General features: G+C 30.7%; 3 protein-coding genes across 3 annotated transcripts; 1 reads left to right on the top strand and 2 right to left on the bottom strand.

Moving 5' to 3' along the window:
* Window positions 1–6,544: 6,544 nt before the first annotated feature.
* On the bottom strand, window positions 6,545–9,461 carry LOC122634709 (glycerate kinase-like). The gene is made up of 4 exons (XM_043823915.1): window positions 9,180–9,461; window positions 8,407–8,968; window positions 7,464–8,335; window positions 6,545–6,886 (listed from the first exon to the last, which is right to left on the bottom strand). Exons 1-4 carry the CDS (start codon window positions 9,459–9,461, stop codon window positions 6,545–6,547), a joined length of 2,058 nt encoding a protein of 685 aa, XP_043679850.1.
* Window positions 9,462–10,192: 731 nt separating this feature from the next.
* On the top strand, window positions 10,193–13,550 carry LOC122634557 (protein PF14_0175-like). The gene is made up of 4 exons (XM_043823603.1): window positions 10,193–11,742; window positions 11,839–11,874; window positions 11,947–12,113; window positions 12,194–13,550. Exons 1-4 carry the CDS (start codon window positions 10,476–10,478, stop codon window positions 12,341–12,343), a joined length of 1,620 nt encoding a protein of 539 aa, XP_043679538.1. The 5' UTR covers window positions 10,193–10,475; the 3' UTR covers window positions 12,344–13,550.
* A 610-nt stretch (window positions 13,551–14,160) lies between these two features.
* On the bottom strand, window positions 14,161–16,214 carry LOC122634708 (trypsin II-P29-like). The gene is made up of 6 exons (XM_043823914.1): window positions 16,208–16,214; window positions 15,272–15,440; window positions 14,993–15,201; window positions 14,495–14,688; window positions 14,395–14,404; window positions 14,161–14,282 (listed from the first exon to the last, which is right to left on the bottom strand). Exons 1-6 carry the CDS (start codon window positions 16,212–16,214, stop codon window positions 14,161–14,163), a joined length of 711 nt encoding a protein of 236 aa, XP_043679849.1.
* Between the last annotated feature and the right edge of the window lie 532 nt (window positions 16,215–16,746).

The following is a 16,746-nucleotide window of genomic DNA, read 5'->3' as shown; positions in this document are numbered from 1 at the left end:
TCTATCCAATATTGACACGCTGGGGTAAAACAACGGAAATATGTTGCGCTGGCCCGCGAGGTCGAGGAGGAGCGTAAATATCGACTAAATTAGCATTAATCTGTTGGCGTTCGAATTGCCGTTGCTCGACGGGCACATCGCCCGTTATAAAGCCCGTTTCGAAAATCGCGAATTGCCATCCCTTTCTCTCTCTCTCTTTCTCTCTCTCTCTCTCTTTCTCTCTCTCTCTCTCTCTCTCTCTCTCTCTCCCTCTCTCTTTCTCTTTCTGTCTATCTATCTGTATCTCTATCTTTCTCTTTCGCATGTATTTGTCGGTCCCTGGACGGAAGAGCATCCGATGAACGCCGTTTTTGAAAGCCCGCCAGTCCGATCGCCGAAACAAGCCTATCGCCACTTCCACCAATTCTACGTTAAAACTCGCCAATCCACGAGATCGTTTACTCGTTGTGCCAGCCAATGCAAATAATCCATACCATGAGAGAATTTAAATTCACTGATACCCCTAACTCTTCGCTTCTACGTAAGTTCTACGTGGTCCTTTCTGTAATTTTTCCTCCTAGATTTAGATCGTATTTATTGTTAAGGATGAAAAATCTTTGCTTATTTGTTCGTCGAGAATTTTTTTATTTATATTTTTTATACAATTACGTATATGTGCGTCAATGTTGAATTAATGCATATCACGTGTTTTAATTGTATTAATTTTAAATTTTATTGGCTCTTTTCGAAGTTTCTCGTTCGAAGATTTCGATCGTATCTGAGATCTTAACAATGAAAAATCTTTATAACTCGTTGATAAATTTATATTCGTATATTTATACAAGTACGTGCCATGTGTTTTATTAATTAATAAATTCGTTATGTCATTTTCGACGATATATTATATTTATATATCGTAATAATTATATAAAAATCAAAATTACTATATCTCTCTCGCTTGTATATTTTATCAATCGTGTTTTCCGGTACAGCTTCCAAATATTTAATATGTTAATTACTATATAGCTCATCTTTTGTAAATTCATATTTCAATGATATAAATCCTCACGTAAAATAATTTAATTTAACCTCGGTGTTAAAATAAATATTAACTGTAACAGAAGGTCCGGAAATAAATTGAAATATTTCAGTAAATTTATTAAATATTAAATCATGACGCGAAACACAAGTTTCACTTGTATCGCAGTGCATTTAAAGTTGATCCATTTAAATTTTCGTTTCGAAGATGCATTTGCCATCTAGCGTGGATTCTCCCAAGTAATCGTGAGTAATTCAAGAATGAGAATTTTCTTTATCGACATCGATGTGGCGCGTTATTTTAAAAAACAGAAACATATGATAGATTGCATTATGTGATATATTGTATGTTGTAAATTTTCTATCATTTATATATATATATTTCTTTTTTAATTTCTAAAGGTACACAAAAAACTATTTCGAAATTGATCGAATTGTTAGATAGAAAAAGCTAGCTAATTAAAAGCGAAAAAAATTAGCTCTTACAATTAGATGAAATTAGTTCCCGAGATAAGACACACTTACTGAGTTAATATAGATGAAGGTGATCGAGAGTGTAAACGCAGTGTAAGCTTTTCAAAGAGAAGCTTCGAGAGTGCTACGTTTCTTGGAACGACAACGTAACCTTCTTCCGAAATTGAGCCTCGTTCTGTTTTCTCAAGGGCTTAAGCAATCTGGGTCATTCGGAATCGCTGACCTGTGTCCGAACAATTGCATTCGGCTTAACTCAGAGTAGCGAGATCGAATGGATGTCGAACGGATCGAATGAATGACGAAAGGTTTGAGTGAAGAAGAAAAAAAAAAAAAAGAAAAAAAGAAAATAAACCTCAGTGACATCGTATTGTTTGTTAATCAAGCTTCTCTCTATTGTACATCGCGTTGAATTCCGAATAGAAACTCGTGGATAAAGAACATATTCATCTACATCGTAAGAAAATCGTTCTCAAAACAGATCAAGATTTTTCCACTCGATATTAATAAGAAATTGTGAAATCACTTTTTCTATCTTGCGTTAATATGATTCAGAAATTTGAAAGGTTCGTACGTGATAGAATAATATAATAAGATAAGCGTATGCTTTGTCATTGCAAATCTCACGAGATACTTCCAACGGGAGATGAGAACCAACTTGCAATTAGATCAGATCCAAATGGTATTCACCGAGTTCTCCGACCCTCTGATTTTCTCCTACTACTATCTCTTTCTCTCTCTCTCTCTCTCTCTCTCTCTCTTTCTCTCTCTTTCTCTTTCTCTTAACTTCCATTTAACACATATGTATGTACGCCTCCATACGTACGTTCTCTCACGCTTGAATTATGACAGAGAGCTACATAAAGGCAAACTTTCGTTTGCTCGGTAACACGATCAAAGGCATTTGATATTCAAGCAGAATTAATCATGAAAACGAAGCACCTAGAAACCATAGATTTTACATTATCGTAAAGGAGAAGGATATTTCTTCCCCTTTATAGGATGTTCTAATGCAAAAGAGATATAATGCTATATGATCGCTCTACGTTCACGGTATAATTTATTATCATTCCCTATGTCAATTCGTTGGAATCGATAATTCACTTTGAATGATTTTTAGATCATTTGGATTAAATCTTAAAAAGATTTACGAAATGGATTTTAGTATTTCATTTAAAATTAGTCATGGATTACTATCACCAGCCATTTCAATTATACAATGATCGATCATCGAAAGATTCGTCGATTGCAAATCAAAAATTCAATCGAATTGTCCGTATTACTTTGTAATTCATTGGATTTATCGTATCGAATGAAAAACTATGACACGTATATAAAATATATACGTACGTATATATGTACGTTCTTACATGTATCAAATTTGAACAAATAATTAAATAGGTATTCGTTTCAAAAACATTTCGATAGTGAAAAATAAATCAATCGCATAAATAAATATTTCTCGTACACGTATACACGGTAATGTCGTACGTCTTTCAATGACTCTTGGAGTTCGTTTAATCTGATCTAAGGCAATATTTTATGACACGCGTTTTGTTCTACAGTTTGACCATTTCTCGTTGGTATTATACATACATACATACATACATATATATATATATATATGTACATACATACATACATATACATTATATATATATATATATATATATATATATATATATACATGGAACAAAGCCGGAATTTATATGGAAATTTGCCACCTCCCTTGTACATCGTGTATTTTATTTTGAGATCTCCATGCTACACACAAACAAACAAAAAAATAAACAAACAAACAAACAAACAAACAAACAAGCAAAAAAAACAAATAAAAAATACACGAGAAGGGAAGGAATGAAAACAAAAACAAAAACGATAAAAAACAATAAAAAAATAAAAAAATAAAAAAAAAAGAAACGAACAAAAAGAAGCGAAAGCATCGCGGCATATGCCGTCCATTCGAGCCTGCCTCGCGAGTTTATTTTTTTTTCTCTCTCTCTCTCTCTTTTTTTTCTTTTCTCTCCTTTTTTTATTCGCCACACAATTTGCATTGTAGATTTAACTACGCGGAAAGCTCTTCGGGCTAATTTTTAGAAAAGACTTTAACGTCGTAACGCGGACTCGAGTGCACGGCTGTCACTCGTTCGTGGTAATCTAAGAAAATGCATTGTCATTATGACAAATAATTTCTCTCAATGAACCTATTATACACGATAAATATTTAGCGAGAACGTTCATGCACTCTCGTATAATGATTACAAGGACGACAATATGTAGATAGAATATCTATGCATACACTATGCTACGTGCGGTTAATTTGAGAAAAGCGGAATCAGTATTTTTCCTCTACGTGCACTTCATCAGATAGAACTACAAAGTAATTAACTCTGCTCGTACGTTCTCGGCTTCGTTAAAACGTTGCACGTGATACCTTTCCGCACTTCCGTTTAAACGGAATATATATTGTATATATGTATATATACGAACCATAAAACAGTTTCGAACGACACTGTTTAAAATAACAAACGTGGAAAGAAATCGATACTATCGAGTTTATTATACAGGATAATGATATCGTGATAGGCAGTCTTAGTTTAATAGAGAATACGATCTGCTGTAATGAGGAATGAAAATAATCAGATCGATTTGTATTTGAAAAAGTTTAAAGAAAAGAGAATGCCGAAGCAATACCGAAGAAATGTGAAATATAATTTTTCGCGATAAACGTCAGGCCGCAAGTAGTAAAGCAGTCTGAATTAAGGCGCTTCAACACGAAATCGCAGAGAAGGACGTAGTGCGTGTAAGCACGGCAGAATACCGCGAGGATGGTGTGTTTCTGGAGGTGCGGAGGGGCCGCAGCTGCGGAGGCAGTAGCACGGAGTGAGAGAGATGGAGAAAAAGAGAGAGAGAGAGAGAGAGAGAAAGAGAGAGAGAAGCAGAAGCAGAGCTTCACCCACTCTCTACTTGGTGGTTGGTTGAGTAACGAGCGGTGCATATTTAGCCGTGGCTTCTCTCTGCAGAGACATGCAAATGTACGACGTTGGCTCCTCTCGCTTGGTTTCCTCTACATTGCGTAAAATATACTCTGCTTTGTGCTTAATCAAGATTTTCCGAGCTATAATAGCCTTCGCCCTTTTTCATTTTTTCCTTTTTCTTCTTCTTCTTCTTCTTCTTCTTGTTTTTCTTTTTCTTTTTCTTTTTCTTCTCGTTCTTTTTTTTTTCTTTTTGCCCTTTTCGACAAGCTCGTTCTTCAACCTCTGCAGAAGCTTTCGAAGATGTAGAAAATTTATCATGAAAATTATCTTATACCATTACTCCCATTCTCCCGTTTAATATTTAATGAGTAAATGGTGTTAAACTCGAACATCATCTTACGTAGTCTCTCATTCCTAATCAACGAACGTTTATTGCTTAATGATGTTCCGTGATAACAGCGAACTGTATGTAGTCTCTTATCTAGGTTCTCCTAATAATTTTATTCGTACAAATAAGTGAACATTTCATTCTTAGTCCGGATATTTCAAAATGGTCTCGGAGTAAATATATTATGTTAATTTATTGATCTAATTTGCGTGAGATAAATCGAATTTAATCCTTGAAAATAGGATTACTGAAACTATCAGAATAGTTTCCCAAGAGTTCTCTTGCATCATAATCTATTTGCTTTTTTGGTTCTCAAGTAATATTAGCGCATCTATAAAATGGTAGTAATAAATAGATATAATCGTTATTTATTTACGATGGAGATAGAGATGCAGCTACCAATCTTGAACTTACAATTTGATCTCTGCGTTATTGGCAGGCGTACATATCACGAATATGTATTCGAATACGGTTTCTCCAATAATTGATTGATATTCATAATTGATATTCGTACAGTTTTCTAGGATGTTAGACTCGGTAAACTAACAATATATGTATGTATAGACGCGAGTAAACGTAATAACGAACGCGAGGCGTCGGAAGGAATGAAGAATTGCCTGATATATACCATATTTTATTTCATACTTTGAAAAATGGACTAGTAGTAGAAAGGTAGAGAGCGATAGCCAATGCTTCATCCTGCATTCTTCGTCTAACACTATGTATGCAAGTTTTCCAGACCGATACCAATTCGATCGAACTATCGAAATAAATTTATATACCGACATTATCTACTGTCCTGGGAGGTCACGGACAACGATAAACGCATAAAGAGTAACAGAATCGACTATATAGTCGACTATATAGCGTTTGTATTATTTTCGATAAAATTTCATGATCGCAACGAAACTTTTCGTTCATCGTACTCAAGCAAAGCTTTACTCGTAACGCTTTAAAACGTTCGAAGTTAATTTGGAAAATTGTCGAGTAGTTTTCTAAAGAGAACATTCGCAATTGAATTAAATCTTGCGATATTAACCGAGGACAGTTTGCGCGAGTACTCAAGAAGAGAACGTTTCTCTCTCTCTCTCTCTCTCTCTCTCTCTCTCTCTCTCTCTTTAGCTCGATCTCTCGGTCTCTCTGTTTTTCTCTCTAGGGACTTTTTGGATTTGGTCACGAAGGAACGGTAAGAACGACGTATTCAGAAGCACGCTATACTTCGAAGGTGTCGTCGTCGAGCTCGCCCAGTCCATTCCCAAGGCTTTGTTGAACGGGATTGATACCGAACCCTTGGGACATGTGAAGTTAGAAGATCTCTATTATGTCACGGAAGGGCGAAATGAGCTTCCTGGGACTTTCCTTTCCCGCATTCCCTTTCCTTCCCTTCCTATATTCGGAGAAACCGATCGTTCAGTAGGAATCATTTCGCTTGGAAGATTCCAATAAATTCAGACTTCTCGTAGAAAAAGATAGAATTGTATCTAACGTAATATGAAATACATCTTCACTGATCTTATTTTCTTAAAGCGCACACACACATATATATAATGAAATAATTTCAAGAACTGGGGAATCGTTATTATTAGCTGTAGTTTATTATTAGCTGTTATTTCAATTTTATCATGAATCAAATGTTAAATTAATGATTTATTACTCAATATACAAAGATCACAAAAATTCTAATCATAAGTCAAGAAACTAATTGTTTCGGTTCACCAATTTTACCACAAAAAGGCTTCATCTCGCTATTCGACGACGTTAGATTAACAGGACATTCTTTATCATCGCATAATATGTCCTTATGACAAAGACCATCACAATTGCATTGAAATCGAACAATTCTTATAGCATATATATCGCCGACGTTTGTAAATGTATAGTAATTTCCAGTTTTCAATTCGAAAAGTTCATCACCATCGTTTACAGCTTGCAATAACAAATTCGTATTGTGTTCGTTCAAAACCGTATCTGGAAGAATACTGGCATACGTTTTCTTTATTTTTTTTAAATTATTTACTTTACCACGAGCATCCTGTAACATATAATATTAACACTCAAAAGTTATTACTAAAAGCATCCTAATGCTATTATGAATAAAGTTTCAGATTAATTAAAAGTTTTTTGCTATCACTTAATATCCCATTAAAATTATGAAAATTAATTTTTGCAATGAATGTAAATAACATTGAGATTGTCTCGGACAAATAAATTTCTTCTATTCTCGAAGTGATATTTCACCGACGATAGCATTTAATGGTTAATCTTTATCATAGATTTATAATTTATCGAAGTTTAACAAATATGAAACATTCGTAGATAGTTAAAAGTTTACTTATTATCCTTATTATTGGGCAATCTCGAGATACGCACCTGATGTCGAAATGTTGGTAAATGAAATTAAAATAATTTTAAGTTCGATCGATCGATGCTTTATGTTATAATTTTTATCTTAATGGAACGATCAAATATAAGCGTATAAAAATGATAGAAAAAGTTTTAAGGTGTAACATAGAAACGTCGAGTAACGTTGAAAGAAGCAAATATTTTTTACCTACATTTTTACAAAGATCACCTTTTGATATTTGATTAAAAAAGGAAAATAAACTCACCAATATTTCCTCGTCAGTTGCCTGTTTCTCGACAAGGTCAAACCATTTGAGATGAGCGTCCCTATACTTATCCTTGATTTTTTTATATTCTGGATAAATGTCAGTATAGAGGTTCTTGTAGCCAAAGGCACCGGCTGCGTCCATATTACCATCTCGACCATAAGAACTTCCACCGAGAAACCAGACGGTGTACATTCTCAAAATTGGATACTGTTCCGTACGCAAGTGCCAATATCGAGCAAAGTAAAGAGCAAGCTCTTGATTGGGACCACCTTTTCCATTATTCGAAGAAAGATCGATCGTTGGTCGACCTCCTAACAAAAGACACAATCCTAAAGCCCATTCTTCCTTCGAAGGGAATATCTCGACAATTTTTTCATCGGTCAATGGACAAACTGTGCTATCTTTCATTATTTCGTACATGTCGAATTTAGTGATCTTTCCCTCGACAGCGAGTATCATCAACGAGGCCATTTTCACGTATTCCCTAGCGAATTCTTCGATCGTACCGGAGCAAGCAGAATTAAGTTTAACGGGTAATAAACCGTAAGTGTAGGTCGCAATCGCCATATACTCTATAGCATCGGCATTACAAGCTATCACGTAAGACTGGACAAATTTATATTTCTGTTGATCATCCAATTGACTATCCGCAACGGTTTCCCATGGTACGGTTTCTTGTACTAAGTCTCGAATGCTTTGAGATATTTTATTGATCAGATTGTATTTTGCCAATATGGCGAATGCTTCCTCGCCCTTGTGATAGTAAGTACATGGACCACCTCCAATAAAATCCATCGGTTCGTCCACTATATCGGACGTGATCAAAATGATAATTTTCGCGGGATAAGTCAGACGAGATAAATCACCACCTAAACGAAATAAACGATTATCGTTACTATTTTCTATCGAGAATGATAATCGAATAATCATCTCTTTCTACCTCTTATAGCTGACAATTTATTTCTCACGATATTGATTTCTTCAGGAGTAGCATCTAATTGTTCCAACCTATTCAACAACCTAAGCTTATCTTTCAATGAAATCGTTTCTTTGGGACAACACAAAAGATCGTCGATATCATGGGACAACATGACTATTAAAATATCTTTTTTCTTTAACTTCTTGCAATACTCTATGATTTTTCGGTTAGCCTGGACTGTTTTATTATCTGGTTTCCCATCGGTGCCACCTTCGATGTAAGTTATACGACTATCGAGCTTAGGGAATGCTTCTGGAAAGGTCCACATCATAAACAGCGATTTTCGAGGGACCACCATCCATCCCTTTTTCAATTGTTTCCCAACGATCCTTTCAAATGCTGAACTCATCGTAATAGCTTCTCTACCCCAACCAACGATGTGCAAGTTGTTCCTTAATTTATATTTTACTTCTTTGATAGTTAACGTTGATTTCCCATCGTACTTTATCTTCTTTGGTACGATCGCAGACGTATAAACAGATTTTATACCAGCTTCGACAATCGTACCCATATGATCTCGTATCTAGAAAATTATTTTTATAAAATCAAATCAAAAAATATATATATATATAATATTATAAGTAGTGATATAGTAAATTTAATTAAATTAATATATATTATTATTATTATTATTATTATTATTGATATATAACATATAATATATAATATATATTAATTTAATTAAATTTGATATATATATATTATGTATATAAATGCATATCAATAGATAAAACCTGTAGCATTTGTTTTTCACTTTTCGTTTTATCGGCATCTCTTATAATTTTCTTTTCCGCTCTTTCCTCTTTATCGGCACGATCCTTTTGTAATGCCAATTTTTCAGAAAGTTTCTTTGCTAAAGATTCTCTTACAATCTCTATAACACTTTGTCTTTTCTTTTCAATTGCCGCGATTCTCTCAGCTGTTTCTTTCGCTTTAACTGGATCAAATTCCTTTTGCTTTTTTTTATGCTTGTTCTTTTGCTTGTTCTGCTGCTTTTTCCTTTGCTCTGTCGACATGATTATTGTAATGCATTATTCGTTGTATCGGATAGTTCGTGATTTTTCCAAAATGATTTTATATGATTTTTAAAGATTTTGAATTAAACCAATACATGATGCTTAGTTGTATAAATTTATCACATAGTTTTTATACATTTTCAATTTTTTTAAGGGTTAAAAAACATATTTGATTAATTTTAAAGGTGTAAAGTGAAGTTCGAGTTACATAGATTACGTAATTAATTGTATCAAAAACAATCGATTTTTAAAGAAACACTATAATTTGTAAGATCTATAGGATTTCTATATTCCTCTTTGGATTTTTTATTTAGAACTTTTCATACTGATGATTAAATAAATATAAATCTTTGAGTAGAAACATTTGAATTAATTTTAAATAGGATGTAAATTACTTTAAAGATTCCAGGGTAAAGAATTATCGATATTGAAAATATTTTTCTAACTTTAATTCTAAATTTAATTATAACTTAATTTATAAATTTGGATTAAAAAATATTGTATAAAACGAACATTACGAAATTATAATATTTATGAACAAAAGATTTGAAAATTAATTGCTTAAATATTCTATGTTAAAAAGATTTAATACTTTTTGTTTTATTTATTTCAGTATTTAATATTTGATATGGATTAAAATAATACGAATAAATTGAAAATTTATAAATATATATTATGATTGACATATATATTTAAATGTTATAAAGTATAAAGGTTGGTAGCACTTCTCATGATTTGTCAGTTTTGCGCTGTTGCTTTTACGACGTTTAAGATTTTATCAGTGAGAGGTTATGTTCGATATAAGCGTATTTGAATCTAGACTTTCATAAGAAAGAAAAACTTACAGTGTAAGAAAGTGTTCGACAAAAAGATAAAAGTTCGAAATTTTCATTACATATTTACGTGGGAAGAGGTTATAATACGCACAAGAATGTGCGTAGTACGATAAGTACACGTTTTTTTTATATTTCAGTGTTCCGATATTACTTCGATTGAATATATTTATTCTATACGATGGAAAACAGCTTTCGTATAATTTATGCTCTTTGCATTATTTTTATTCGATTTCCTTTATATTATTTTTTCCCAGTAGAAAATACTTTTGTTATATACAATAACGCAAATTTCTGTGATAATCCTATCAAAGATTTCTTATATGAGTCGAAATATACGAAGAATTGTACGACATTAAAGTATCCGAAGGAAATAGATCAATTAAAAGTTACAGAAACGGATATAGAAATGTTTGTATGTTTGAGAACATATGATACTATATATAAAACCTGTAAATATGCAGAAAAGAATCAATGGGTCAATACGATCCATGATAAGAAAAATTTAGATTTGGTGATTCAAAATTTAACCAAATCAAGTTTCAACGATGTGGATATGAATAATCTTTGTATAAGTTTGTCAGAATTTACACCTATGAATAAAACATTAAAGCTTGCGTTAACAACATTGAAAAAATCATTAAACGATACTTTCGTATGTAAAAAAGTATGTTTTGATTTGAATAAGAAAATGATACCATTATGTGCAGTATTGGAATGGATTAATGAAATAGATCGAGATATTGTAAAACACGTAGAAATGGATCGTAATAACTTGAAAATTGATGCAATCAATGATAATAGTAAAAGTCTAAAAAAAACTCAAGAAAATCTAGTAAATTATAGAAACCAATCAAGTGTACATCACAATGAATTGAGTAACGATGAGAAAAATGATAAATCTTTGGAAAAAGAAACAGAAAAGAAAAAAAATCAGAGCATTGATAGCTCTATTATTTCTAATATCCTTATGAATAATGCACATGATAATGATACAAATAATAATAGGAATGCTAAATATCTATTGCTGAATAAAAATGGGAATAATCAAATAAGTGAACAACAAAATGAAGTAGTAAAATCTACCTCAGATGTTGATAAGGTAACTTCACAACCAATATCTGATTCTACAAATGTTTATAAAGAGTTACAAGATAAGCTACACTCTCAATTAGACAATGTTGATGATAAGAAACAAGAAATTACTATTAGTAATAGTCAAGAATCACCTCCAATTCCTGAAAAAGATGATCCAAAAAATAAAAAGGGAGAAAAGATAGATTCAGAGATAAAACCAGCAAATAATAAAATAGTAACTTCACTGTTACAAAATAAACAAACAGAAACGAAATCTACTGTACAATCCAATAATACACCAAGCATTGAAAATATTGTAACTAATTCTAATGTAGAAAGTTCTACTCATATCAGTGATGAGCAGCAATCCAGTAAGAATAATCATTATTACTATTGACATTTGTATAAATAATAGTAAATTATTAATATTTTTAATTGTATATACTATTTTCGTTTTTGTTTTATAGATCTACCGGACAACACAGGCCAACCTATTAGTGAAGGTTAGATATAAAGAAATAATGCATGTTTTAATAAATAATATATTGATTATTATTAATCAGTTTTTTTCACAGATAATCTAGATGATAATTTTGGAATATCTGTAAAGTCTGATATATCCGTACAAAAAGGAAATTACCATAATATTAAGGATGATGATGAATCCCATTTTTTTACTTATTTTGCCATTATATCATTTGCTTTTATTGCCGGTTACATTGCATATCATAATAAGCAAAAGGTATACATAGTTAATATATTTTAAATATAATTATTTTAATATAATAAACATTTTTTTAATGCAATATATTTTATTTTTAGATATTGGCGATAGTATTAGAAGGACGTAGGTCAAAAAATAATCGCGGTAGACGACGTCCTAGTACCGCAAATTATCGTAAACTTGATTGCACATTAGAAGAAGCGGTTACTTCACAATGTAATGCAAATGTTACTCATGTTATATATTAATATAAATTGTATGTGAAATGATTGATCACGTTGCATATTAAGGCACCATTTCCAGTGTAATAGATTTTGTACTCAAGTATCTTTTCTTAAAATCATTTTTCTGTTTCACAATGAAACAGATAATTATGGTGGGGGATCACAATTTTGCGTTAGCAATGGGACATAAAAATATTTAAAAAATAACATAAAATTTTGTGACCATATGTACATTGTGTCTCATAAAAACTAATATAGCAGAATGTTCCTATTTACTATTATTGCAATGCGAAAGTATTTTAGCAAACCAAATATTTCTATTTGAAAAAATCTTTTTGTATAAAATTTATTCTTATTTGATCTCGCACATCAAAATTGCTATGATACGAAATTTTCTACACAATCTCAATATTTGATGTTGTAGATAAACTTTTTCTTTGATGTGATAGTATGTAATGTTTTATTTGACATATTAATAATATCTTCTTGGTATTGCGGACTATAATAACAAACATAGTCCAGTTCTACTTTAATAAGTGCAATTCTATATCTTTGTGTCCGCAAATTTCTAAGATTAAAAGTATAGCGTTCCGCTAGAAGTATATTTTATTTTCTGTATATAATAACTAATTATAATAACAGAGAATGTCTTAACGTTATCCGCCGTGATGTTTATAATATATTGATATATTAAAAAGGACAAATTGCGAACATTCAATTATTAATATCATGGAATATATTAAATAGTATTGTAGAAGTATTTGTCTAGACAAACATTGGTTTAAATAGCTTATATAATACAAATGTATTGGCGCATATTATTGTTCAAGCAAAATGTATTCACACAATATTAATATTATTTCCCCATTTAATATTAACTATTTTAATGGAAAATTTTTATGTTTATATGTGTCTATACGCGATAGCAGTAAAACCATTTAATTCATAGCGCTTTTTAATACAATGTAAATGATTAATTTTTGTTCAAAAAAAAAAAAAGAAAAAAAAGAAGAATGCCGTCCACTTACACACGGTTACGACATATGAACTTAATATCATAATCGCAGAACACCTGTGTGATAAGTGTCTCTTGACAGTTTGACCATTCATATTATATGCACAAATTGTTACGTGGATACTTATGATAATGTATTTTAATCATAGTTGCGGTTTTTATGAAATGTTTCCAAAATAAACTTAATACCTAATCCACATAGTATAAATGCATCTACATAGCATAAAGAAATTTATTTTCTATTTTCAATAATTATTCTTTACGAAATCATCAAGAAAAAGTGTGTTAAAAAGATTCTATAAAATCATCATTTATGGTTATTTTATACTATTTTAATTATAGTTCACGTATATTATTTATGTATAATCTATACACACACACACACACACACACACACACACACACACATATATATATTTAAATATTATTTCTGTTAATTGTAACAGTATAATTATATATATATATGATATCTTGATAGATATTTTTTACTATTTAAAAATATGTGTAAACGGTAATTATGTAGATTATTTAACAAATTTCTATCTCAATAAATGCTAAATGCACATTTATTTTGATTAAACACCGACAAAGTGGATTCCTACATTCTCGCTTTATTCTTCACAGATGGCACTTACGATTAATTATCTGCGATGGTAAGCAGAAATTATTAATAATAACGATGATTCATTTCTAAGTTTAAATGCAATAATTAGAAACAATCGAATAATATTTATTTATTTTTTTCGATCATACTTTTTTAATTAGATATAAATATTCAATTTTTAAAAAATGATGATATTGCATTTCGATTATAATTTATATTCTATTAATTTTTACAATAAACAGCATCGGCAGTATGTTCTTTTATCCAATTTAAATAATCCGTAATTTTTACATATACACCAGGTACGTCTTTGTTAGCACAACCCAATCCCCATGAAATGATACCTAAATTAAACGTTAATTTATTAATTACAATTTATGAGAAATAAAATTTCAAGATTTTTCGTACCGATTATTTCATTCTTTCTATTTGGTCTTTCTATAAAAATCGGTCCACCGCTATCGCCCTATAATCGTAAGATTGATATTCTCATTTTTATAAAAAAAATACATATAATATAGACATAGATATATATATATAAGACAATGTATTATACCTGACAAGCATCCGTATTATCACTGTAAGCGCATATTACAGAATTTGTTAAATACTTGCCAATAGAAGTGTTCTTACAAGTATTCAATGATAATACGTTCAAATTAGTTTCACGAAGAAATTGTGAAGTTGCTCCGTTAACAGCAACTGTTCCCCATCCTGTTACCTTGACTTTTTGTCCAGTGTAATTGGCATCTGTCAAAGTATTTTTTACTTTTTTTTTTAATCAGTATTAGAGTTAAAAAACATTATTTTTCTTTTTTTTATTAACACCGTAATTATTAAGATCAATTAAATTCTTTTACAATGATCGATATCATAAATATTAAAAAGACATTGATCGAAGTCTGTTTTTTTTTTTATCGATTATTGTAAAATAAAATAAATTGAAATACAACGAATAAAGTATTTCTATTTCTTTTTATTTGCAAATATCTGTCAAAGTGATATATGTCCAAATAAGTCGTTAGTTGTAGCGTTGATAAAAAATATACTTTACCTTTATTGGGAAAGCAAATTGGTTGCACATAAGCGTTGTACTCTACTACGTTTTTTAATTTGATTAATGCGATGTCGTTGTTGTCATGTATAATATTACTTGTAAAATTTTCATGTAAAATCATTTTGTCGATAGGCACAATGTATCCATCGTTTGGATCGTCTACGTCGTAAACACCTAATCCTACGGTTATATCATTTACTTTCGTCCTATTAGAATATAAATTGAAGAGTATAAATCGAAGAATATAATCGAAATTGAGAATAAAATAATAATAACCATCTAACACAATGGCCTGCTGTTAATACATATCGATCGTTTATCAATGCTCCGCCGCAATGAACAGATCCTGCGTTTAATAGTACTACGATCCATGGGAAATCATGTGGTTTCGAAATTTTTTCTCCTGTTATACGTTTCGATGAACCCACGATCGATATGCCGCAATCTGACGTTATTATATAATAGCGAATTTACAATTAGTTACAAAAATGTTTGTACAATTTTTATAAATGAACGAATTCCTTTAAATTAAGCAGAGTGTTCCAAATTTTTGAGTAAACGTAAAGAGATTAATATGTTGTGTAAATTATTTAAGGAATGAAACGAACAATGGCTTGTTGTTATAGCAGAAATTAGAAGTTTAAAATAAGAATTTCTTTTTATCAAAAGATTATATAAAACAAGATTAGCCTTAAAAAAAATTAATGCATTGCAATTAGTGTATTAGCGACATGTTAATTATCTATCGATTTAAACGAAAAAAATTAATAATTTTTTCTTATGACAGAAATTAAAAGTTCAGAATGAGAATTTCTTTTTTTTTACTTAATATATCAAAAGTTGTATTTTAATAGATGACATATATATCTATGAAAAGAATTTCAAATTATTTACCACAATTCGAATTTACGTTCAATTCAAGTTTTTTTCCCTAAAAATAAAATCATGATTAGTCAATTAATCGCAACGAAATTAATTCGATATGATCTTCTTTAAATTAACGAACTTTGCAAAGTACAATTATTACGATCAAAATTCTAATCCCTATTAGGGTCACGGATAATGCTTTCATCCCTTGCACTTTTTTCGTCGTTTAAAAAGCAAGAGACGTCCGTTCGTTCTGAAACGAATTTGTAAACTAACCAACGAAGTTTTAGCATTGTTAATTGATACGTTGATTCGTATCGAATCGTAAGATTAAAAAATAATTACGTGCCATATTGGTCTTCATAGTAATTTCATTTATAACTTTGAAAAAATGAATAGTTAATAATTATTGATGAATAACTTCGTTCTATATAACGCAACAATGAGATTGTAAGACAGAGAATGACAGAGAATGCCAAGGTGATTTACAATTTAATGTTTCTTATTTTAAATATTTCACATAAAAGATATTTAAAATAAACGAACGAATTTTTATTACAATCGATATAATAATGTCTTTAAATGAAGGCTCTCTATATCCTGCTCCAATTATTATATTTATTACGATTCATTATAACATTGATTTTATTTGTAAATATAAATCTAAAAAAAAAAACAAAATTTGTCAAAACACAATACTTTTTTTTTCATGAATATAGAAATGACAAACGAATTAGCGTTTACGAAATTTTTTAGACTCATATTACAATTTGTTGTCTTTTCAAGTAGTGATGTCCGTTAAACGACTGGTTTGGTTCGTATAGCGGGATCATCTGGGCCCGCATCTTCACGATTACCGTACTGAGATGTCGAATGAAGCCTGT

The sequence above is a fragment of the Vespula pensylvanica genome, chromosome 15 (genome assembly GCF_014466175.1).
Source record: "Vespula pensylvanica isolate Volc-1 chromosome 15, ASM1446617v1, whole genome shotgun sequence".
NCBI lineage: Eukaryota > Metazoa > Arthropoda > Insecta > Hymenoptera > Vespidae > Vespula > Vespula pensylvanica.
Note: the sequence above shows the minus strand (reverse complement) of the source record. Positions and strands in the feature narration are given on the sequence as shown.